This window comes from Haliotis asinina, chromosome 6 (assembly GCF_037392515.1).
Source record: "Haliotis asinina isolate JCU_RB_2024 chromosome 6, JCU_Hal_asi_v2, whole genome shotgun sequence".
Lineage (NCBI taxonomy): Eukaryota > Metazoa > Mollusca > Gastropoda > Lepetellida > Haliotidae > Haliotis > Haliotis asinina.
Genome location: NC_090285.1, coordinates 52,926,848 through 52,954,431, shown reverse-complemented (window position 1 = coordinate 52,954,431; position 27,584 = coordinate 52,926,848). Strand labels below are relative to the sequence as shown.

At 39.2% G+C, this 27,584-nt stretch overlaps 1 protein-coding gene across 1 annotated transcript in view; it reads left to right on the top strand.

Moving 5' to 3' along the window:
- LOC137287084 (pyrokinin-1 receptor-like) overlaps positions 1–10,340 on the top strand; it is a 48,412-nt gene extending 38,072 nt beyond the window's left edge. Inside the window, exons 2-4 of the mRNA XM_067819214.1 lie at positions 7,172–7,711; positions 8,731–8,862; positions 9,616–10,340. Of these exons, the coding sequence (XP_067675315.1) occupies positions 7,172–7,711; positions 8,731–8,862; positions 9,616–10,184 (1,241 nt within the window). The 3' untranslated portion in view covers positions 10,185–10,340. The remainder of the gene's footprint in view (positions 1–7,171; positions 7,712–8,730; positions 8,863–9,615) is intronic.
- Positions 10,341–27,584: the final 17,244 nt, after the last annotated feature.

Genomic DNA, 27,584 nt, shown 5'->3' with positions numbered 1-27,584 from the left:
TCGTGTCATATGTAGTGTGGATGTGTATATACTGTCCATCAAAGTTTAGATTCCCTTAAACCTTTCTCTGTATGTTATGTAGATATATACGGTTACACCGAAGATGAATGTCTCTACTGACTTATAGGAAGCCACTGCAAACCTTATGTAGACGAATTGCATGAGGATCATGCATTAAATCGCTGAAAAGCATGTGCAAGTATGGTGCTGGGTTTTGATGTAAAGTTGTGTTAAGAATTCGCCAACTGTTAGGGAGTTTCATCATTTATGGAACTCATGTTTTTTTATTCTTTTCAGCGTTAGGAATTTGTTTTACAATACATGAATTATGTGCAAACGGTATGTTTAAACAGTATGGAACATTTCGAAAAGTCAGGTTAAGCACAGTTGACTAAATTAATTGGCCACATTTACACAAGTGTGTATCAACTTTTGTTAGCTTGTATACTTATTAAATAATAGCACCCATAGTATAGGATGCAATCGAGACGACGCAGCGATATTAACTTGTTTTCCCTTGTTTTAGAAGCGTTTGTAGACATATTAGCCAAAACGTCCCTTGCACTTGCACGTAGGAGGAAATGCATGCAGTATCGATCACTATGAAACGGCAAACGTTCAATTTTGACATTTGTTTCTGCCTGGAAAAGAGGAAACCGTAATGCCACGATTGTAGGCCGCCAATCGAAACATCGCCACAGGGCGCCATGAAGCCAGTGAGTCGCAGTCTGCAGTTGCCATACTTTTCAACGTTCAACGGAGCGCCATATCTGCGTTTGTGGTCGTTTCCTGCAGGCCAGTTCCGTTCAAGTATCGCTCGAGACTGCAGAAAGAATTCCACAAGAATCACTTTGTCGACTTGTCCAGTCTGTGCCGAGACGGTGCCGAGCAGTAATTGCTGCTAACGGTGGCCATACTAAACACTGACGTTGACGCTATCTTGCGGACTCCAGTAAACAGAAACACCGCAGTAAAAGCTGCTGATGTGTTGATGACTCTTCACCTTTTTACCACTGACATTACATGAAACAATTGCTCTTAAGATACACCAGTGACATCTTCTAAAATATTTCATGTTTTTTTAACAGTCCCTGTGTATACAGCTTGTTCATTGATTGTGTGTATGTGTGTCTACATCTATGTCTGTTGGTTTTTGTGTGTGTGTGTGTGTGTGCGGGCGTGTGTGCGTGTGTGTGTGTGCGTCCGGTGTTGTTCCGAGTCTTTGCGTTGCGAGAACGGTATACTTAACATTACCTCAAGTCTCAACCAGGCAATCCAACATTCACATAATGTGTCGTCAGCAATGTTGGTAGTTTGGTCTGTGGTCCTCCACACGAGAACAATGTGGGGACACGTGCCATCTCAGACACCCCAGTCTTTTGGAACGTAGACACGATAAGTATGCCAAATTGGTCTGGTGCGTAAGTCATAGTTCCCTTAGCTAAAATCATCGTGAGAAACTTTGAACAACAATATGACCAGCACCAACTCAAGATGATATCCGCTTACTCAGACAAAAATGACAAACACACTGAACAAAACACAAAAAGTGTCAAGCTCGTATCGTCCAATATGGCGGATACACCAGAGATACAGATCAACGTAATGGTCTATCAGTTTCTGTGTCGTTTATCGGTAATATACAGCACAACAGTTATTCTAAACAAACCCATGAAGACCCAGGGCCTCTTTCACAAAGCAGAAAAGTGATCTTAAGTCACTAAGGCGTCCTCAGAGACTTAAATTTACAGACGGTCTCCATATGCCTGGAATATTGCTCAGAGCGGCATAAAGCTAAACTCACTTACTCACTCACTCACTCAAAATAGCATTATACTGGATATCAGTATCTCACAAATGCTCAGCAGATATGTGGATTATACCTGCCAGTTATACAAATGCATCTGCATAATGTAATGATAATGTTCTATTTGCATGATCATAAAAGTATGGTGAATCACATGAGCAGCTATCCCCAACGGATTATACCATTAGGCCAGTATACATTGCTATACAGACATACGCATTGTGATACGTATTGCAATATAGTGGAAACTTCGCCTTTTGACAGTGCGTGACACTAAATCCATTCTATTTCCTACATTTTAATTTCCTAAACAGAAATCTCAAATTTAAGTTTCACCGTCATGGATTCTATTTTCCTGTTTCATACCATATATAGCGTTATGGTATGTCGTTTTGCCACTGAATAACGAAGAAAAACATTTGTTGTGAATGAAAGTTAGTGTAGATTTTAAACCGTTAAGATAATCAGAAAAAAACGTCATATGTACTTTACCCAATATACGGTTCTCAGAAAAAAAGTATTGTAAGACGCATTGTTTGAAAAGCGTGTTGCGATATACCGGTGTACCGGTAACACCCTGGAGCCCTATTACCGATCCAATACCATTGCTCGTGTTAACTGCCATATAACTGCCACTCTTTCTGGTTTTCTGTATCTATGGTTTTGCAAGCCAGATAAAGAACGTTTCTAAAGGCCATTTGCATTCCATCTCTTGGTACTAGTTTGCTCTCCGTCGGACTTCCGACAAATCCATACATATTATCTACCTGACAATAAACAGACTTGTCAGTAACCAATCCCGATTGTAATATTGTCAATCGGCGTCAGTATTGATGAGATTGTTCATGTTGTGGGTGGCTTGTTTGTAGATTGAAGTCGATAACCTGGTAATTTAGATGTCAATTTAGGCTTAATTTAGGCGATTTGATTACCATCTGCCGTATTAATAATACGAATGACAATTGTCTCTAGAGTTTTCATTTACATGAATCTGTTGTGTTGATAAACTGTTCTGCTGGAATGCAAATGTGTGTACTTCACTGTTATATACAGTGTTTACTAGTAGTCTAACTTGTGTACAAGTTGACCGGCTGTGAGCAATTGGGAGCCGATGACGTGTCAACTAAGTCAGCGAACCTGATCACCCGATCCCATTAGTCGTCTCTTACGACAAGCATACTTGCCGTTTGTTTCAAGCATGGGTTGCTGAAGACCTATTCTATCCCTTTTCAACACTGTTTTACATAACAACCTTAGTGCTGAGTCTACCTTAAGATAATGTTAAGGTATGGGAGTCTGTAGCTGTAAGATCGTTTTGTACCACGGCACTCAGGTAACCAGGAGAACACTTGTTCTTTTGACTTGAGTCAATACGATGTACTGGGATCTACCAAACCAGTACTGAACTGATTGCCATCTCAGGTGTCTATGTCCGTGGAGTAATGAAAGCTGAATAGGTTTTGTGGTGAATTGTTCAATCTTATTAATTTTGCATCATCTAACATCCATGTAAATTCGTGATACAAATTATGAACATATGATTTGCATACTTCTCAGCTATTTATGGAACTATAAGCTAATGTAACACTACAAACAAATAATCCTCTTTAGTGCGCCGCAATAAACAATATGCAATGTATGTAAGGTATCAAAGTAAACATAATGCATGATTACAGGTGGTTATAAAATACAATGCACTCATATAATGGTACATGGTGTTTATGTCAAGTGAAAGCTGGAAGCATGTGATAAATGACCTTAACAGAATAAATATCAGATGGTAAGAATATGTTTCATATATCCAAATATAATTATAGTAATATAGAAAAATATAGGCAAAGTCCCCATATAATAATGCGTGAATCAAATAAAGAGTATACATATACGCTTATCAGTCATTTCTAGAAATGTTTCTTATAAGCTAATGTAACGACACAAATGAACATAATCCCCTCTACCTTGATATCTGGTGACAAAATGGAGTATTAATATATACATTTATCACATGCTTCCAAAAATATTCCTGATAAGCTAATGCAGGAGCACAAACAAATAATCCTTTTTACCGTTGACCTTCTTCTGAATGGTGCTCCTAAGACCGACCCGCGAAGGGCGCATACTCTAACATTCTTGTCGATGCCAAGATGTCTGGACCAATATAGTTGAGCAGTATATTTGTCACTGATACTCGAAAGTCTATTACACTCACAACTCACGTAAATGTCACAACTGAGCATGAAGTAATTGTTTCGTTTAACTGTAGAGGTGCAAGCGATGTGATTACAAGACCAATCTCGTCACCATAAGAATGGACGAGGTCCACGACATTAACGTGCCCTCTGGTTATATACTGTCTTGGAAGTTTTCATTCCTCGGTGTGAATGCAAAACACATTCTTATGAAAATATTTTTCTTTTTACAAGTACAAGAATCCGTGGATACAGTTCCATAAATACTAATTGTGAAATATTGTCAGCATTAATATCAAATATAATCCGTGGGATCATTGATTTTCATTGAAATACATTTCACAGGTATTTTTCACTTTACTATCCATGGAATCTGTTCCTGAGGACAGTAAATGTGATGTATTGATGTGCCCAGTGCAAGCAGATTACTGCGAACTGCCGCTTCTTCGAAGGTACAGAAATGTCCAAGTATAAGTGATCTGCGACATCATCCAATCCAACACTTGCTAATGCAACTTCTACAACAGCGACGTGTTATTTCAATGGTGTTGTTATGCAAAAGGCAGTCAACAATATACCCATTGCCTTATTGATGTGTTCAGAACGTATTTTCAGTATAGCTAAGATCCGACATAAACTATACTACTATTACAGCTATTTTAATACTAACATGCTACACCATTGATATTTGTATGCACAAGTCATCCCACAACACGATCGTGAACGTTGCACCTCATTGCTTTTATGCAAAAGTCATCCCACAACACGATCTTGAACGTTGCACCTCATTGCTTTTTTGCAAAAGTCATCCCACAACACGATCTTGAATGTTTCACCTCATTGATGTTTTTTATGTTTTTTATGCACAAGTCATCCCAAAACACGATCGTGAACTTTTCAACTCATTGTTTTTTTATGCAAACTTCGTCCCACAACACGATCTTGAACGTTTCACCTCATTGATGTTTTTTTATGTTTTTGTCCACGAGTCATCCCACAACCCGATCTTGAACGTTCCACCTCATTGAGGTTTTGAGAACGTATTTTCAGTATATTTAAGATACGACATTGACTAAGCTAAACTATTATTACAGCTACTTTAGCTACTAATACTGACAGTGTACATCAGTGATGTTTTTCATTCAATACCACAGTCTTGAACTTTTCACCTCACTGAGGCGTTGACTGTGTATTATCGCCTCCCCCGCATGTTTGAATGATTTATGTTGACGCCGGTCTGCGTATTATCAGCAGAACATTAGCGACAGTTTCATTCATGCCCTGCTAATTATACAGATGACACCTTGTACTTGTTCGGAACCCCCAGGGAGGGATGATATTGATTTCCCTACTCACGGGAAGGACAATCCATAGTTTGTTTTGCTAGCTACAAATGTGTGGATAGCAATATAATATTCATAACAGGACATTCGTAGCAATAAATGAGTTATTGATAAGGACATGTTTACAATAGAACAGGAAATTGCCTATGGGTGTGTTTCGGATATTTAGCAGAGTTCCTTCAAGCTTTGTCTTGAATTTGAAATGGCCATGTTTTGGTGCTTGATGCAATGCATCAATGTAATGTAAAGTAACAATGTATTCTATGTCCTTGCAATAACGGTTTTACAAATTAAAAATATTACATGATTACTTATGTAATATACAACAGTGCACTCATCTTGGCATATAATAACACGGTTTTCATGTCAAAAGAAATTCAGAAAATTTCAAAATAACCTTCTCAAAATGAAAAGAACATGTTCTATTTATCAAAACATAATGATAATATCATAGAAAGTGTTGCTGTATCTGACTGATATCCAGAGTTGTTACTAACAATTTCATGCAGGTGTAACGTTCATTTCATGGAAATTGTCGTTAGCATCAGCCTCCCACCCAGGGGACGATTCAATGTCAGGCATTAGCTTACGTGCATGCGATCTATGCATAGTTACATTAAAAATATTGTGTACGTTTCTAAATAGCTCTTACGATATACGACAAATACAAACAAAAATTGGTTGTTACAAATTGAACCTCACAAGATATGCCGTTGTCCTCCTCTAAATGTGCTTATCAATCATAACGAAACGGGTACCAATCATACATAGCCACTTAGCTGTTTACAGACGTCATCCAGTGCATAAATAATGTCGTGAAAAGTCATTAGAACACGGTTGGAGAGTTCAGTGAGTGTTTGGGTAGCCATTTGTATTAACGGGATTATTTGCTGTTAAAACTTCAATGGTTCCGTTCGTACTGAGGTTTATTGGACTTGGCTGAGACTTAATTCGGGCACTGTTATAGTTTACGAGTACAAGTTTCATATGAGAATTCTCATTCAAGGCTTCAGTAAAAGACGTTTTATAGTAGACATGTGGAGGAAATGTCCAAATTGGATGCATCGGTGACTATGATAAGGTGCGATGCAATTCCCTATTTCGATTTATAAATATATTAACAAATGACTGGACTTACCATTTGTTTATGGCGGATGCCAGCGGTTGCGCAGGACACGCTCACCTTTCCCCGAACACCTGATATCATGACTATTTCATAGTGATTCATAAACATGCTCTCTCATCGTATCGCATTGTGACAATCCCTGGGTTGTCTGGTTCAGTCCGCATTTGTTTACGAACAACATCATGCAGCTGTAGTACTGCTGAAACAAATATCTGCCAGTGATACTTTTGTAATCGACTGCTTTTGGCGGAGATTTCTTATGAATATGGAAAAGGTTTTGATGGATCAATTTGCACAAGAGCTCTGTTCCTTTTTCATTATCTACATCTATTCATCCACTCAAAGGCATACACTGAAGTCCCGTTCATCAATAAACTGGGTTACTAGGCAGTTGATTTATGTGACGTATATCATAAAACAAAGGAACAGTTACTGATTAAATTTGACATGATGATATCGACCGAAATGAAATTTGCAATTGTTGAGGACTAATTGTAATCATCGAACAAGGCACATCGTTAACAATCTCAAGAAAATCGTTGTAATACGTGCACAGATTAAAATAAATAAAATAAAATTTAAAATCAAAATTAATTTATGTGAAGTGTACTTGAAGCAAAGGACATCTCTAAACAGCTACAAACTGATAGACGAAAACGATGCCGCACGACATTCAATTTTATTGTCCTATTCTTTTCTTTTTCAGCCCTGCCGCCGGAGCTGTATTCATTTTGGGAAGCCTACCCTTGGCGATTCGGGGAACCATTCTGTATTTTCAAGTCTTTTCTCATAGAGATGACGTCCAACGCATCAGTATTAACAATTACGGGTTTTACAATAGAGCGTTACATAGCAATTTGCCACCCAATTCGTGGCCAGAGAACGTTTGGCTTGAGCCGGGCTGTGAAATGTATTTGTGTAATCTGGGTATTGTCAGGGGTGTGCGCTTTGCCCTACCCCATATACACTCGTGTGTTCTACTTTGTGACTGATCCAAGAACAGGGGAGCCAATCAAAGATTCTCTCCTGTGTAATATACCGCGCCAATGGCAAACAAAGATGACGTATATGTTCCAGGTTTCAACGTTTGTGTTTTTTGTCCTGCCAATGACTGTGATAACGATGATGTATATCATGATTGGAATGAAGCTGAGGAAGTCGGAGATAGCGTCAGCCATGTACATGCAATCACATTCGGGGAAGACAGCAGCTGCTCGTGCTAGGAAAGCCGTGCTGAAAATGCTAGGTATGCAAATGTGTTAGGCTAATGGGATATATACTGGTGCTCTAATGGAATATATACTGGTGCTCTAATGGGATATATACTGGTGCTCTAATGGGATATATACTGGTGCTCTAATGGGATATATACTGGTGAGCTGCATATTTGAAACATCGGTGTTAAAATGTATTGCCTTGCGAAGGTGCTTTAATGAAGTGTGAGTAATTGTCAGCGATGTTCGACTTAACCTATAGCTGTTCCTTTAAACAGCAGGGGGATTTATCTTCCATGTCAGGATTTGGGTACCGGTAACCCTAACATGTTTGAGTCAAGTACGTCCAGATGAACAATCTTACAGTTAAGGTTGCCACAATAATAATACCCGTGAACATACTGGTTAGAATTGATCTTGTCGTAAGGAGCGATTAAGGGGATGGGGTGTTGAGGTTCGCTGATTTAGCTGACACATGTCATCGTATCCCAATCGTGAGATTGATGCTCATGATGTTGATCACTGGGTAGTCTGGTCGAGACACACAAAAACGGCCATGCATGATAATATTAAATAGACAATGCATCAGTGTCTTGACATAGACAAGAAAGGGTAGCAGCTATTCTAGGAGATATTCTGTTCAGGGTCAGTCAGACGGAACACGCTGTTGTGTGTGTTGATAAAATGCCAAATACCATCCTCAGGGAATCGTTTATGATGATAAATAATTATGAAAATTACTCAATTTCACCCATACTACTCAAACTCTTTATGACTCCACGTTATGCATTTGTGCCTCGGCTTTTGGATAGTATGTGCATCATTCTTCAATTTGTGCGATAATACTGAGTCTCTGTGATGTCATTGACCTATTTACATGCAATATCATTTGACTGTTTTAAAGTATGTATTTTGATAACATATGAATTTCTGATATCGTTATAACATAACTTCTACATCTATCTAAATCCCCCCGCTGTTAGTTTTATATTTACTTTCTTTTGAAAATTCTCTTTGGGCAATTTTGTCAATGGAATATCCAATGTTTCAGTCGCAGTGGTTGTCGCCTTCTTCATCTGCTGGGCGCCTTTTCACGCCCAGAGACTGATGACCTTGTACATAAAACACGAGCAGTGGACTCCAGAGCTGCTTTTGGTTCAAAGCCATTTGTTCTACGTCTCAGGTAAGTCTGTTTAACAGATAGATATATCTATGAGTCTAATGTTTGTGCAGGGAAATATTTATTCAACTAGCGTTTAGTGCCCATTCAATGATTCGTAAACCCAGGATGTAACGGGATCCGTACAAGGTCTTTTAAAACAAATTTCTTATGGGTTAGGATATTTGTTATTGCTAGTATTATCTGTAGTGTATATGAAGAAGTGTGTCGAGTATGACCTACATTAATCTTACTTAAAGTACTATATGTATATGGGTTGAAAGAGGAAACTTGATTCCTGTTTACAGCACCAATCATAGAAAACAAATGGCTTCATTAATTTCCTTTGGTGAGAGGGAAGAGACATTTCAATATAGTTAACATTCAAAGGAGAACATAAAGATCGAACTTACACACCGTTGCTAAAGTTACAGAAATATGAGGGAATGCGATCTTATAAACAAGTGCTGGAATTTTGTGTTAACGCGTTACAGATTGTGTTGAATCATTTTGTGGCTCGGTGTACCATCTGTGTACAGATTTTTCGCAAAAAATGAAGTAACTTTATTTTTCCAGAATGTATACGATAAGCACTACACTTAGTGTGTCAGGTTATGCTTACTCTTTTGCGCAGACTTGGTGCGATTGTTAAGGATCTCATCTTTTCACAGGTAATTTCTCAATTACACTGATCGAAATTTGCTCAGGGGGATAGTCAAGATTGGGTATTCTTTAGCACTGGCTTTCTGTATTATTCCTTGTTTCTATTATTTTCAGGTGTGCTATATTTCCTTAGCTCAACTGTCAACCCTATATTATACAACCTGTTGTCTCGAAAGTTTCGTCAAGCATCGAAGCGGACCCTTTGTCGTTGTTGCTTAGATTTAGAGTCTCTTCCCGCCTTTTATAAATTGAAAGCTAAATTTATTGGACGTGCAGAAATCACAACGTCGTCGAAAAGCGAAAGGAGATATCTAGATCCAGAGAAGCCCATACGGATGGCGAAGTTTACAAACGTTGAGTACAGAAAGGCAAATCCTACACCAGGATACCCTTCCACTAAAGAAACCTCCATGCGCCAATACACGCCATCTACTTCCTCTTCCTCTGCGCATGCGCATTCAGATGGAAGACTGTACCTTCTTTGTCGCCACAAGTATTGCTCAAGTAGGAGAGCAAGATTAAATAACGAGCAAACCAAACATCATCGTCGATTCAATGGTTCCTATCCAACTATAGAAGATCAAAGAGTTCCGTCGGATTATCGTCGATGTTTGCTGATGTCGTCGGCTGTTGACAACTGGAGAACAGAACGTGATAAAGGCAAAGATTTGTTTGTTTTGTAAGAAAGTGTTTACAGCGACGACTATTTTCTGAAGCCAGCCGCTGACAAGTGGACAGATTACATTCCAAATATATATTTTTCTTGCTGACACTGTTGCGGATTTTGTAGCTCCATGTGATTTGTGTCATGCTTGAAATGGCATTGTTGATTTTTGAAAAGGAAACATTTCTCAGAATTGAAATGTTCTGCGTTGTTATGTGTATGTACTGAAATTGCTGCCGTTAAAAGTGGGTTGTATTCAAACGTACGACAAATTTATCACTGCTTTAACCCGGATAAACTATGTGAACTCATGAAATCATGAATATGGTGTAATGCCGTTTTGGCAATCTGTCAGCAATATCGCAAGGAACACCAGAATAGGTGAAATGGGGTTTAACGTCGTTCTTAGGAGTATTTCGCTCATGTCACGACGTGAATCCGAATGTATGTCTGGCTGGGTTTATACTGCTAGCACAATGAGATACCTTGCCGCAGTTAAGCATGAATACACACACACAAACAACTCTAACTCCGAGCAAGCCTGTCCATGTTTTACCCATTAATGCCGAGCGTCACACAGGGAACTACAAGCACCATACCTTTTGGCCTGGGATCGAACCCGCGACCTTCCTATCTCCGGGCGGACGCTCTGACCACCACGCCACGGAGGCGATTGACACTAGAATAAGGCCTCTTCGCACTCAGGTTGGGGATCATTGTCTGCAGTGTAACGAGCGTCCTAAATAGGAACTGCGAACCAACAATCCTTGGAGTAGTAGGCTCATGATAATGTTTGCACTATTATAGAGTCATTTCGTCTGTTACATTATGAACACACGCCATTTGAAACTACTTCAAGCATGTATTCTTCTACAAATTGGTAAAGTAATACCTGTCGTCAATCATGAGCCATTGTTACTGTAAACGTACTGACAATCTGTCAAGAATTGTATATATGCCGCGATGCGGTGTACCTGTCGTTTAGAGGTGTGACGATACAGAAAATTCACGATACGATACGTATCGCGATATCTTGGAACGATACGATGCGATTCGATACACAGCACGATATGCTACCTTCAGTTATTTACTGTAGAAACGTATATTTCAAGAACCAGAGTAAATATTGACATAACCGTCAATTTCTAGTGACAGTTAACAATGTTGAGGTCATTTGATAAAGATCGTTTGATAAAGTATCACGATACTATGATATATCGTCACAGCTCTACTCTCGTTATAACAGATAAACGCAAAAAGTCCTACATCACTATAATAATGAGAAGTTGCTTTCAAACACACTTCCATTCTCCGCAACACCCAACATGCGTCTAACTGAACACATAAATACATAAATGAGAATCCTTTGTATGTATACTACCCGTGAGTTTGGACTCACTTAAAACACTCACCATATGGTATGTATATGTATGTGGTTACATCGGAGATGAATTTCTCCACTAACTTGGGGGAACAACTGCAAACCTTATCCTGATGTATTACATATCTTGCATGTGAACATCTGTGTTCAGGAATTCGCCAGTTTTCATTGAGTTTCATCGTTGATTGAACTCAGGACAATACGCTAATCAACATTGCAACTTTGTTTTAAAATACATCAGTTCATGTGTAAACAGTACCTGTAAAAAGCATTGTATATTGCAAAATCTAGCCCATGACAGTTGACTGAAGTAAGTGGGCACATTTACACCTGTAAGTAAGTAAAATAATATTTAGCGTCACATCGGCAATATTGTAGCCATATCGTGACGAGAACAATTTAATTTTTTACCAGTATTAATATTAAAACATTCAGAACGTAAAATTCTGCTCTCGAAGGACAGTAAAAGTACTAGATCATCACAGATTTAAATTAACTTAAAACTAGCATGTGGAACTAAAACAGTGTAATTAAAGAAGACAAGACAATATAAAATTCGGCTATAGATCACCAACAACAGAAGGTAGATCACCATACATGGGGACTTTTACACCTGTGAGTCTGAAGTTTTGATGGGTAGATTAATATCAACAACGGAAAAGGAGGTAATCTGAAATATTTGTGGCGACGACAGCTTCTTATTTTACTGAAGACCTTTTCGCACTTCCACAGGTTGGGGACAACGAATCGAAAGTGCACAGTGTAAGACCTCTGCCAATTTGTACGGTAGAGAGTAACATTTTCCCAGTGACACATAAATAGAAGTCGACCACATCTTCTAAATACACGTAAACAAGTGTTATGGGGAACTTGCATTGCATTCGAGGTTTCTGGAAATGGTGGAATGTGAACTGATCTTCGTAGATCACATATGTACACCTGGGAAAAAGTTAAGCACCCCAATACCTCTGGCTTTTGTTTCGTAGCCTTAGAAAACCACAGCAATCCTTGAGTAAGTTGATTTTACCTTTTTTCCGATTTTGGCTATCAGTATTCATCACGATTATAGACGCGACAAATGGGCCCTACTCATTGTACATCTATCCACGTGGGGAATCGAACTAGGGATATTGTCGTGACGAGCAAATTATCAGCTGGGATACTCTATCAACTCTAGTGAAAGGAGCCCTGTGATGCACCCTGTATTAAATGTCTCCATCACTGTATCCCAAGCTACGTAACAAAATCTGGCAAACACACTTAGTTTACTTCGAACTAAGACCATAGCTTTTGCCTACCTTGATGTGCTTTTTTATAAGGTCGGTCTGGCCGTAATTTTGTACACGTATCACACCAGGATACTCGCAAGAGCCCTACAGGTGTTCGTATAACAAAACATAGAAAATACATAATGGTTCACAAACCTGATTACCTAAGGTAATGGGTAAGAATGTGCGAAATTATTCTTCACTTTTCACGCGTCGATCGAAGACCAACACAAAAATATCATAAGATATGCACTCAGAGACAAGTAGGTAAAGCTCATGCTGTCCGAATTTCACTCAATTTCAGCTGAGCCAAGTCTACTTTCGACACTAATTACGGTGAAGAACCCTTTGAAGATGTATCCTCACAACCTACTTCTGGAACACACTGAGGTGAAGATTCCCTTACGGTAACCTTGCCATCCATGTAATGTACCCATCCACTTGTAGTTTTCTCAAGTACCATCGAAAACAGTTTGATAGCTCTTCCTTAATCAGTGTGATAGACACGACTTCCCTGTTAATGATACTATTCTAGATAAATCATGTAAGAAAATTCTGCACAGATGGGATGTACTGTGACTAATTAGACATATAAAACATCACGTTTTCTTTACCTGTTACCTATGTGAACGATGGATAAATATCAGTGAGTAATGAGTGAGTTAATATTTAACGTCACATCGGCAATATTGCAGTCATATCATGACGAAAATATATGAAAATATGCAATTTAGAATGTAAAAACGAGTCGTCGATGAACAGTAAAACTGTTCAACTGTACGACAAATCTTGACCTACATATCATTACAGGCATCTAAAGGCTGATCACCATGCAAGGGACCATTGGGGTTTATATTGAACATGGTGATTTAACTCCCATCAATGAGCTCTCCCTCAGAGTACGATGACATACAATCAGACGACATGTCCTAAACACCCGTCTCTCCTAACCTTCATAATTCAGAAGATTTGTGTCTTGTTTAGTGGAAGAGTTGACATGTCGTCGCATGTTTATGTGACAGGTAAATCCCTCTGTCTTTATTAATTTAGAGGTACAATTCAGTCAATATTATTTGTTTTAGGTATCTTAACCTGTTTTAGTAACGGATGTCAGCGATGTGGTTTGATACGTCTTATTTTAGAGACACATCGCCATTTCGACGGGTTCGTAAACACGTTTATGTTAAATCATGTAATCAACACATTACTCAAGACTATGGAAATGTTTTTGTTGCTTTTCATGGCAGATAAACGTGTGCCTGACTACCAGATCTTTGTAGCCGCATAATTATTGCGGACTACTTGTAAACGGAGTTAGCGGTAGTATATACAGTGACATCGTTATGAATTCAAAGTTACACAGAGGATGTTTTTGAGTACCTGGGAAATTGTTTGTAAATGTAAAGTACATGTACCTTGTTTTCTGGACACTGGCTTAATTTGCTGAATATTAAAAAATGTTGCAAGACCAGAGAAAAAATCCACGTGGCGATAAACAACGTATCATGTTGAAATGTGACCATTTACACATTTTCTTGTTATGGTGTCCTGCGATAGTCGATTGGCGTATACCTGATACGCATGACAAATGCTATAGATCCAGCACTCTTGTCATTCATCTGATGTATTGGCAAAACACCTGACCACAGGAAGTAATTACTAAAGGATCACTATGAAGAAGACACATTAACACACGTAGGAACCTTGAACTTTTACCCTCGCCATCCCTGTCTCTAGTTGAACTGTCGCTACGTCCTGTGATAATATCTAAGTGCACTTCCACGCACTCAGTAATCGAATTCCGGTAGATGTTATCAATGAACGCGACATGCATCTGTGAATGACTGTAATACTGATTGGCAGGTGTTAGGATAGCCAATGGCATTACACATTTGGTGACTAATTACTGTTATTGCAAGTAGTGGACGTGTAATATAGAATCTATAAAGGTTATTTACCCTATCATTACTTAGTGGCATTCTACATGAGGCATTTGGGAGAACGTAGAGGGATAGTCACGCAAGTAACAAATATTCTAGGCATCGACCTTGTTTAACCTCATCAAGGTCGTCGTCATTCATGGAAGTCGAGTACTTTAGATTTATGAGCTTGGTGGTATACTTCAATGTTAGGGAATGGATCCTTGGTCAAGGGCTTTTGTCTTGTAACTACTTAACAACAGAACCTTGAAGCGCTGAAGATGACGCCATTAGCATCCTTCAAAGGCGTTGGCCAACTGAGGGGTGACCTTTCGGTTGTAAGAAAAAGATGAACCACACAGAGTAGAATAACACTAATGCGGACTGGTTTCCACCTATATGTTTCTCTTTCCAGTAACATCGGATTTCCATATTGAATGTCATGACTGATGATTATCGTAATTTGAAAAAACAAAACAACAAACAAAAAAACAAACAAAAAAAAACAAGCAAACCATTGCGATCGGTATTTGTGTTTTTTGGAAAAAAAGCACCTCGGTGTTTCACAAAAAGGAACAAACGGACAGATAAGTTAGTCGTTTTTCATACGTAAACCACATACATCCGTGATATATTGATGAAAAAAAATGCGGAAAGGTTTTTACTGATTATCGATATCTATTGTCTATAATATCGTTCATTACCTTTTGTCACAGAAAAATGTTTTTGCATATACCGTGCAGTTTGAGGACTGTATATATTCACAGTGTGCTTCTAAATCATGTCCTGGGAGCTGTTTGTTGCAACAACATGTCGCCACTCACCAGTAATGTGAAAAATAAGGCATTTTTTCTCAACGTTGCGTCTTCGATATTTATCGATAATCGATCGAAATTTGGGTAACGATTATCAATCTCAATGACCAATGCCGGCAGTCAGCCCTAGAAACATTAATAGAATAGAATCGGAGATTGCAATGCACTTCACCGACATACCGATTCCAACTGTTCCATTTGTGCTTTGTTTTGTTAAAAACTCTCTATTTTAATAAACTCATAATATATCTGCTGCCTTATCTTTCAGAGTATATATCACAATTGCTCTTGTCCAAGTGTCTCGTTGCAGAATTGTAAATCGAATTGTAAACACCTCTGGCATTCTTCCAAGAACACGAGTCGTGGTGAGGTCGAAGAATGGGTATTCTCACAGTACAACAATGTGGAGTAGGGCAAGCAGTTTACACAGAGTGTGACAAACTACCAAAGGAATGGCGAAGTCAGGATGAATCATGGTCAAATTTATTAGTAGACGAGCTGGATTATTGACTCGTCATTGATGGTCCCTCCTTGCTTTCTTGTCCTTGGCTTGCTTTTCCCCTAGTCCGCGCTTTTCCCACCGCCTGCCGGTCCTTCCTCCTTTTAAAGGCGAATGGACACTATAATTGGCTCGGCACTTCACATGAGCATAAGATGTTTAGCTGGCCATATTTGGACGGGCGTGACATTTATTGTTTACGTTTGTTATTTATTTGTTACGTTTTTTTTCATGTGGTTCGTTCTTTGTTCACCTGCAAAACGTGTACTTGACACCGTTTACTTGAATGTCCTTTTACAATGTCCTCACTATCAAACATACTTTGTTTGGTTAGTGATATCAACTTAAAAACCAGGAAGATCCGAATGAGTCTTCAGCAAATCAATGCTGGCCGTACAGAGCGACAAACTGTGTCCGTCGCTACACAGCTGAAAAAACAGCTGCGGTGTTCGATTTTAACTCACAAATTAAAATACTTCTGTTGTATTTCAGGGATGGCTGACGCAGCTTTCGACATTATTTCATATATAAAAGCGTTACACCTCAAAATGGTTTCGAAGTCTGGTTATAACATTCATATTATTTGCAATGATGCCAATAGCAGTTTCTTCTGCCATATTTCTTTATTAAATGTCACAATACTGTGATTGTAAGTTCCTGAAAATCAGTCATGGAGAAGAAATTACATTATACATGATACTGGGCGACTGATAAATATGTATAAATGTGTTCATATAATTGGACACCTTTCTTGTACACTGAAGCACTATATCCAACTGTGACATCAGCTGACGGATGATTACTACCAAGAATAATATTAATCACTATATATTTTATTTTTGTTTTGTTTTGGCACTCACCTGGCGTTTAGTCGTGTTAATGGCAGCACTGTATAGTTTACTGGGCGAATTGTAAATTGCATCATTAAATAATCCGCTACTATAACGTGATGGCCTTCTGTACATTTTGTGCATATTCCATTTTGTGGGGTCCAATGCATGTTCTTCCAATGGTTTATCAAGCACCCGCTTTTGTGAACAACCAGGAATAATTTGAACATAATATAAAAATTGATTTACACGGTCTATGTCTCTAAACAAAATGAGTTTTATCTTGTCGTTGACCTAAACACTAGCTAGCTATTCGTTTTCCTCACATTTCTGCATGTGCCATTTTTTCTTTGCTCCTGGTAAAACGCCACAGAGACACATTATCAGCTATGTCAACCAACCCGGACATAATAGACAAACCTCTACGCATCTTCAAAGCAGAAACACAGACACCCGATTGTGCACAGCTACAAAGTGGAAACATTGATTTCATTGCAGCCAGTGGAACAAACAAACTCTAAAAAGTCTGAAATATGTGTGTTCTTCTGCCACCATTAGCTGTGCATCTCACGAAATGCTCGTAAATATTGTAAGATAGATGTTCGTCCAAATGGATTTGGTTGAATAAGAAGTTACGCCAGTAACATGTACATGGGGAAAGATTTTGTTGCAGGTAATATACTGCTTTTCAAAGACATGAAATGAAGAAAACAGACATACATTAAAATTTTAGACAGCAAGCGTCGCCTATCCGGCGCTGCTGGTATTCGATGATTCATATCCAAAAGATCGTGTTCCTAAATTGTATTTAGGTACACTTTGTAAGCCAAATAGGATACACAGAGTCGCACATGAGAACATTTTATACGTTTTAGAGAAGTAAGTATCATAATGACTTCTTTCCCTACTTCAGTGTCTCCAGTATGTCATACAAACTCAAGTAATTTCCTCTGGATCAATGGACAGGAATGAAAAACAATAGCACTATCCACTGAAAGGTAGAACGTTTTGACTGAGTGTGGTTTTACGTCGCAATATTTTTAGCAACATTTTTAGCAATATTCAAGCAACTGGGAACAACAGAAATAGGCTTCACACACTGCCCATGTGGGGAAACGAACCCGGATCTTCGGCTTTAACCACTAGTCTGTCCAACACCCTCATCGTTTTGAAGCAATCAATCGTGATGTCAGGATGCATGACGGCGAGATGTCCGTACCGACACCAATGCCACACTGTGGGCATTGTACAGGCTGACTTTACAATATATCCGATTTATAATGCTGGTCTGTCAGTTATGCACATCAATGGTTTACTAAATGCTGTAGTTACTGCCATGGTCCTCACATTCTCAGAAAATAGCAAAATAAGGAACTGTATCAATAATATACCTATCCATCCAATTTACAAACAGCATTATTACAACTGGCAAAATCGTTCCTTCTATGACGTCACTGTAGGGTTCTGGCGACAGAGTTACGTAACCTGACTGCGGTTTCGTATGCGGGCGAGAGAGAAGCAGACGGCTTTTTAGCAACTTTTGAGCGCTTGGTATTAATTAACCACAAGTTTCTTAAAGAAAAAAATGGTGTTCCGTTTATGACTAACCAGAAATCTTTCATATACAATGGTAAAAAGAGTACCAAAAATGAGTTTAGTTGTTCTTTAAATCAAGTTGCATAACATGTTTATATACATTATAATGTATTCGTATGTGACACACTAATGTCATTTGAAGTATTCTTTGTTAATTGAAAGCGTTTTTCTGTTATGAAAGTATTATCTCTGAGAGTAATCATGTTGTATTTTAACACATTACAGCCCATAAGCTTGTCCATGCCTAACCGCTGTGAGGGTTTGGTTCGCTACAAAGGAAGATTTACAACTGTCTTTCACAGTGAAATACTCCTTATACTCGGACACCAAACATCTAGTCCATCTGATTCCACCTGTCCTTTGTCAAATGGCTTTGGGACGTCTCTACACGGTGTTACTTGACATTAGGTAAATGTCTCACCAAGTGGCGACTGATTACAAAGATCCTAAGGTGGAATAAGGTTAATCCTACTGAGGGTCTCGGTAGGACTGATTCAATTCATTCGACACTAGGGACACGGACAACTAAGTTTCATTTGTCGGATTGGTCAGTGATATGTTACAGCTGGCAATCCTGATATATTCATTAAAGAAAGAACATGACATTCTGAAATAGCTTGGTAAGTTCAGACATTAGTCTTTAACAACAGAGGAATGCAAATACTGACCGAATTGGAAACTAGACATGAAAGCCGTCAGTGATGCAAGAATGTTATAATTATGATTGCAAATGATCTGGGTAAGAAATTTCAGGTTTTCGTATTTGCGTCTGGGGTGCCTAATACGATTTGGCATAAGAGGCATAACGCATATGACGTTCCACAGAATGGACAGGCAGTCTGTTCAGCAAAGTCGTAAGTTAAGATCACTTGTTAGATAAAGTTCTGAGCTCCTATGGATTCTGTGCTGCTGGCGGTGAGTATTGACGATTCATAAAAGGTGACAACGAGCCTTGTCCTGACGACCAAACGTTGACCAGCATGCTTTGCAAACATGAGAACTAATTGTGCGAGTACGTTGTCCTGAGAGTATTGTCAAGTGACAAACTATGTCACAGTTTCTCTGTCGCTGTGATGCCATCTAACACCTCACCGATCCACAGCCGAATCGGACACAAGGTCTCAGATTTTCTCTTTTGGTGCTACAAGGCACGGCCTCGCAAGGAAGAGCAAAGACAATCGGGACATTTGAGAATAAAACTAGCGACGATTATCTAAGTCTTGACGTAGGGCTCGCGTTAGTGGGCACCTCACTGTAAACTATCTGATGGAAGTTGATCTGTATCCTAAATGTTAATCATGCAATGCAAAAAGCGAATTGCTTGCTTCTAAATTTGATGCTATGACATTTACTGTTTCCAAATAATAATGTAATATGTAAGAAATATATATGTTTTAACATGACCTTTGTACTTATGTACTTTGTGATTATGAATAAAACCTGATGTCGTTACTCTGTCACGGAAATAATGACGATGTGACGTAAAAAACAAATCAACTGAACTATTGATGACTTTTGGCAATATCATAATGAGTAAAATGAGGCAGGAAACATGGCTATCGACTATGGTAATGCCATATGGCCAGCGAATCCAAATCAACTAAATGATAACTCGTACTCCAGCGACTTGACGAAACCCTGAAGCAATCTGGCTTGAGTCTGATTTCGGATTTCAGACGCTCGAGTCTGATTTCGGATCAGTTCTCTTCTGGTGTTGGTGACATACGACCCCTGATAGCATCGTCATTTTGGGCTTGTTGGTACCTGCGTGTTCTTCTGCCAGTTTCCAACATGCCAATTGCCAATTGAAGACACCACATCGCTTGTTCAGACACAATTAGTAATTGAAAATGTGATCAAACAATCCATACGATTGAGAACATAAATGGTCTACAGAGATTTATCTACCTTTCTCGAGAGTGTCAAAACCAGAAGTGGCATCCTTTCATGCTGCAAACAATGTAGTTTGGTGTTATAAGGCCATACACATTCGGATATAGGAGGGGTCTTGTCGTCCTCCTTCAGCTTTGTTCAGATTCTTTGTTGAGACATTAACAATTCACGATCTCCTTAGAGTTATATATATGTACGATCGCATTATGTGCTTCAAGTCACGACATTCATTATGTGTTTGGTAAAGTCTAGATGAATACTCGTTCTACATTTAAGTTTTCACATATCCAAATAGTTCTTCCTGTCTCTGGAAGATATTAAATGAGTATACACGAATGTGTGTTAAGAGAGCTAACCTGAGGCTGAAATGGATGCATTCTGCACAAAATGTTGGTGATAGACCAAAGTCTTATATTAGGTTAAGTTTACACCAGGCAGTGCTGGCAGCCTTCCACAAACGTGTTTTCCAAATCTTTCATTTCATTTGGTTGCTTTAACACAAACGGCAGCGAAAGTACTTATTCATTTCTTGAGTAAGGACCTAATTCTTCACCGACGTGATCGCGATAGATTAGGTATAAAACATGTAATTGTTCCAATGGCGCCAAGTTTGTTTATGAGTGTATGGTTTCATACCCTGTAAAAGCACAAAAGTGGTTGCATTACATGGAGATTGTAGGTATATATTTTCACTGCATTTCTCCTAACAAGGGGCGCCTTTGATGGAAAAGGCATTGGTGGAGCGTTGTGCCTTACAATGTATCAAAGTCCTGCTTTATCATGGCACCCTACAGGTACCAGAATGCAGTCGGGTAAAAAGTCAGGCAAGAGTGAGTGAGTTTAGTTTCACGCCGCCCTGGGCAATATTCCAGCTATATGGCGGTGGTCCATGAATAATCAAGTCTTGACCAGATAACCCTGTGATCAACAACATAAGCTTCGATCTGCGCAATAGGGAACCCGATGAATTGTGTCAACCCAGTCAGATCTCGTTAGTCGCCTCTTTTGACAAGCATAGTCGCATTTTATGGCAGGCATGGGTTGCTGAAGACTTACTCTATCCCGAATCTTCACTAGTCAGGTCGGGCAAGAGATCAGCTTGGTAGTGTCAAGGCCTATTTATATCCATTCTAGATTCAAATACAAACGGGGTTTGCTTAACGAGACATACAGTCATATATAAAAGCGCAATGATTCTAGATTCCATAACGGCAAATCTGTAGTTAAATGTCGGTGAAAATTGATTAGATCCTGAGTAATGCATTATCCCGAAAACCCATTATTGCGTACCAGTTCAACAATAAAGCGCAGTATGCCATCTGTCTTAATTACGTGCCCTTCAAGCATTTGGTTTTGACGACTTGACCGCACGATTCCGATACTGATATTCTCAGTGAAACCCTGTTTGTGTTTAAAACTGGGCTATGTCCAGCCAACATCAATCCAAAAACATTCTCAGAAACCGTTTCTGTTTGGTGTTAATAGTACAAATGTAATGCTCTTTGTCTGAAACGTGGCAACGTAGTTAGTGGTGGATCGGTCAAGTTACATTGGGGAGGAGTTATGGAGCATCTTGTGGAAGATCATGCCTACACCTTTATTGGAATGCAAGTTCGAGACATGTTCCAGAATGTCAGATTCAAGACACACTTCGGGCCGAGTATAAATCACTCTTGAAGAAAACCTGGAGCTCTGCGAGAGAAAGGTCAAAGCCACCAATACATTTGCTGTGCCAGTCATTTCCTATTCGCGTGGAGGAGTTTATTGGACAAAACAGGACACCCAGTCTTGATCGCCTGAACTGAAGGATCATGTCTGATAACAGGGCACACCACCTTCGTTTCTCTCTTATATATGCCAGTGATGGATCTGATTCGGGATTTGATTAATGACGCTTCACTATTGTGTGTACTTTTGCACATATTTACTTATTACATGATCCTCTGGTGTTGTATGTCAAGACTCGTGATGAAAGCAAGGAATTAGACAGCTATTTATTTATACCATTGAATTATGTCCCTTTTCACAGCTAATGGATTGGCAAAATACAGGAAAGGCTTTTTAAATATGCGAACCTCGCCATTGAAATGTCTCGTTTGTATCCAAAGTACACTGTTGTAAGACTCCCCATTGTTCTTGGCGCCCATGGTTTGGTACCTCTTGATTTCTTGGCGCAAATGATGAGAGTGCACAGCCATTCTGACACTCTGGGTAATGCAGAAGGCTGCAGTGTTGTTGGGTCTACTTATTCTCCAAAAGGTTCTGGGTTTTGGTTCGACTAGGCAGCGTTTCCATGAAGAAGTTCCTTTCGCTGTCCGGGCTGCGTGTAGACTTGACAAGGACCCTGGGCTGATGATGAGTCTTACCGCCCCGACTCTCTTTGCCGCATATTTACTTTAATCTGTTATACATAATAATGCTATTTTTGCGCCTTGGTTTAAATTAAGTTTAAATTAGAAACTTAGATTGTTATTACTGTATCCTCAAAGGTGGTTAAAGTAATGGAAAATTATTGTCCTCCTGAGAGGGTACGTAAGTCCCACAACGTTCAAAGTAAATTTACATCTTACCAGGAGTTATTAAACGTAGGATAGTACTTTTATTCTTTTACTGTTTGGCTAATAGTTCCTACACTCGCCAACGGCTGAAGGGTTGGTGTAAATCCAGCTAGGGTCCATGCAGGTCGCTAAGGTAATGTTAGTCCCCATGGTCCCCAGTATGGTGATCTACCTCCATTTGTTGTCGATCTATAGCATGTTTCTATATTGTATCGTATTCTATAGTTAAAATGTTTTATATTTCATTACTAGTTTTAAATATATATCTGTGATAAACTACTTGGCTTCCCTGTTCTTTCTCGACAGATACTTGTTTTCATCGCTGTAATATTGCCGATGCGATGTAAGATTTTAACTCACTCACAACCCTAAGTCGCACAACGGTACTACAACGGAATACGAACTAATCACTCCAGATAATCATGCATGTGAACAAAAGGATAACAGAATTACGACAGCTGTGTAAAAACGTAGAACATTCTCTGCTTACACGAATGTTATACAGCACTGTGCGAGTCATTGTGTTTATGATTAAATGTCTATTTTGTCGATGACATACATAAATATAATGTAAAAAACATATTCATTTGCCCTATTTCATCCCATGCTACGAACTACAAGTAGACGAAACACGTAAACCGTTATCTTTCAAACTGATAACACGACTTAAGTCTTCAGGTTGCATTACGTCAAACCACTCGAATGCAAGATCCCATGTGGTGCTACTGTAATAGAATGGAAAAACATGCATTATAGGTTGTGCAAACGTAATTTCGTACGATAATGGACCAGTGTAAATATTGATTCGTGGAAGTATGTTAAGAACTAGTCATTTAATGGTAAACATACGTTGCAGAGAGATAAACCGCTCCGGTCTTGTGCCTTTATCAGATTATAAAGTCACTAGAGCGTGTGTTAGAGTCAAACACAGTAATAGTGATTTGGTCTGTATTGTCTGGTTAGTTTTGCCTTTTGCGATGCTAAACATCCATGACTCCTCTGGTAAGATTTGAATCAAACAGGTTGAGCACACTTGCAACGGCTAACGGAAAAAAATTAAATCGACCTCATCGACACGACCTCATAACCCTCTTGAAGTGCACACCGAGGAAAAGATCGGGGTTGTGAAAATTGTATTGCAGCGTTCCCATATCCTCAAAGGTCATGGTCAAACATTCACGGTTCCCAATCTGCCTGAAACACTAGTACTTCATCCGCTGTTAATAGTGGCTTAAAAGAGACAACAGAGGCGTTTACACAGGTCGTTTGTACCACAATAGACCTGTTTAATCCACCTATAAAGCAGCTTTAAAAAAATCACATTGAGTTTGTGAAGTCATAATACGGGAAATGGAGAAACATTAAATTTAAAGACAAATTCGATGTTCGCGAATTTTGAAGGTAGATAAAAGGCGAACGGAGGAGGCTGTCAGCATGCAAATCATATCATAGACACGAAGATCCCGGTGAGAACTGGGCGCCAGTAACTTGAAAGAGGCGTCTAAGTACATCTGGTGGTCAGGCTCGCAGACTTGGTTGACGTTTCTTCGTATCCCAACTGAAAGGAGATTTATACACATGCTGTTGATCACTGGGTTGTCTGATCCAGACTCGACTATTTACAGACAGCCGCCACAAGCTAGCATATTACTGAGCGCGGCGTAAAACTAAACGCACTCGTGTGTGTCATAGCCATCTGTGTACTAATTGGTAATGTTTATCATTTGAGGATTTTGAAGGACAACGCTCCACCCAACCGTGACACACAATCAGTCAGATCACATACGACCACCATCCCGTGTCGCCATAATTCATAGCATTCAAGAGTATTCCCAAATGGAAACCATGATATATTTACCGTGTGCTAATGCACTGGACAGTGACGTACATTCGACAGATACCATTCATCCCAACCATGATCATTGAGTAGTTGGATGGACAATAGGAAATAATTATTGAACGACAACTGCGAAGAAAACACATTTCATTGTTGACACATCCCATCCTTCAGTTATGTCTAAGGGCGCTTATACACAGTCGGTTATGGAAGTCGTGTTGATTGTATCAATGGACATGACATGGAGCTGAGTGACTGTAATACAGATAGACAGGTGTTCAGATAGCCAGTGTTCGTGACATGTTCGGATGACTAACTATTCCAGTACTACTAATGAACAACCCATTAAGGTTATTTGCTTTGTCATTGATTGGTGGTATCTGACAGGTCTTTGAGAGAACTTATGGATATTCATGTATGTAACAAAATATCGACCTTGTTTGACCTCACCCCGGTCGTCATTCATGGAGGCAATATGCTTAAGATTAATGATCAGCGATGGCAGAGTACTCCAAAGATGCGGAATGCGTTCCTGTGTCAAGAGTGTGTGTTGATGTTGCGAGGTGCTTAAGAACAGAGGATTGTACTGAAAGATGCCATTCGCATCTTTCGAAGCTGGTGTCCAACTGAGAGGTGACCTTTCGTTTGTTGAAAGAAAAATGGATTCACACGGGGTAGACTAACACGCTCACATTGTTTATTTGTTTTCAGTGACACGTGTTCTACTTGAGAAATTTCATGACTGATCTGAATGTCGTCCGGTTACACCACATGATAAACAGAAGCAGATGAAGGAAGTGAACGTGTACAAATAATTATTCTGACTGAATATTTTCAAACAAGCTATTGGTCAATGGATCCATTTTTCTGAACAAAGACGAAGGATTTCGTCATAATACAGATTACATGTACATAATAGATATTTAACTTGTGAATATAATCATTCCAAATACGTACAAACAAAAACATAATTATTGAATACGTACATACGCAAACCAATGGCAAATACATATGTGATATGATTATGGAACGAAAATAAGGTAAAGAGGTTTGAGGTACTTGCATCCTAAAATGTTTCTTGTTTTGCATCTTACGAACGTATTACACTGAAATGTTTTCAAGTGTAAATCACCTTTGTTTGCCACACCTCTTAAAATAGTCCCGTTTGGGGGTTTAATATGAACATAAATCGTTCGGATCTAACTGGATGTCGTGGATGAGAATGCGTTGTTGTTCGAATCTTTCCTTGTCAAATTACCCCTATGTTATTAAGTATTGACACAAGGGCGGAGCCTTCAGCATCCAAGTAGAATCTGTCACGTACCTACACAAAATGGGTAAAAGTCACACACGAGCATAAACAGAATTGTCTTGAAACTACATGAGCAGAAGTAGATTGGATTAGAGATAATAGAAAGAAAATGACAGCAGCCTATGGATGTGTTGTCTTCAGTGATTTGTGTGTTCGTTGTTGCATACCGTACTTTTCCATATGTCCCAGGCATATGCTGGTAATATCGAGTCTGGGTAAGTGATTGATATTATGAGCGTCCATTCAACATAGTTATACGTTGACATTCAATCACGGCGATCGGAATCCCTCGTAGAGTCTTATTCAATCCATGCGAGAGGTAATTTCTGAAGAGTGTGAAACAAAAGATAGTCTCGTACCACGAGTTTAGTATTCACCAAATCCTCTGAAATATTTTAGGATAATATGTCCATTGAACTTCACCTTGCTTGGCTTATTGCATTCCTTCCCCAGAATATCTTTGTCTCGCAAGGGCAAAGATTTTATATGCATTAATATTATTTATTCACGTATGAAACGAAATGAGGAAACGAGTTACATCTGTTATGTTTACATCTAGCTAGCTTGTCGGTAGTTTCTGTATACAATATGGGGATTCATACCTGATTATCATGCTATGGATAAGATTGTTCCTCCCCAGGATTGATGATCCACCAAAAGCTCTTTCACCCGGAGGAGAAAAGGAGTAGTATGCATTGAAGTGACGGAGGTAAAAATTATCTGTCTGTTTCAGATGAGTTTCTTGGATCAGAACGCTGACTGTTTGAAATCTTGGTTTAATAACTGTAGATAATTTAAATTATTCCATTGAATTATAGCAGAAGACATTATTTCTTTGGTTTATGTACAGGAGATCTACCCCTCACTTTCCTTGTGGGTGACAAACTACGAGTCCGACCTTGGATGTGGTCGGACACATCCATGACCTCAAGTGATCCGACCTTATTATATAGTTGGACCTGGTCATTAGAAGGTCTGTTACGTTCATTTATCGTACTGATATCATTGCTCGATCTTAATGTAGTGTTCACATTTGATTTCACATTTGAGTCTGATTTAGATGCTTGTTTCTGAGGAGCAGAGGGATCCTTCTCAGAGGATAATTTAGCCTGAACAATGGTTTGTACGCTGGAAGTTTCTTTTGAAGCCTTCGCCTGAATTTCAGCACACAGCAATGTTGGAGCTGATGTTCTAGCCCACGTGTAATCCGTCTGACAACCGACTGAGCTGCACGAAACGTGTTTGGGTTTAGAGGCCTGTACAAAAGCAGAAACAACGGTAGCATAACTCGGGTCCGACTGTTCTTGTGCCAGAACAATCTGTTTTGCTTCAAAGAACGAAACGTTTTGATCATGTTTCACCCGTGAAGTATTTGACTGTAACTGCCTGGAAGGACATTCCATGGATGAAGAAGGATGGCACCCAGAGCATTTTACACATACAGGTGTTCTATCACAAAGGGTACTGTCTTTGCACGCTCCAGCGCATCGTTGGCATGCAGCTGGATTGTG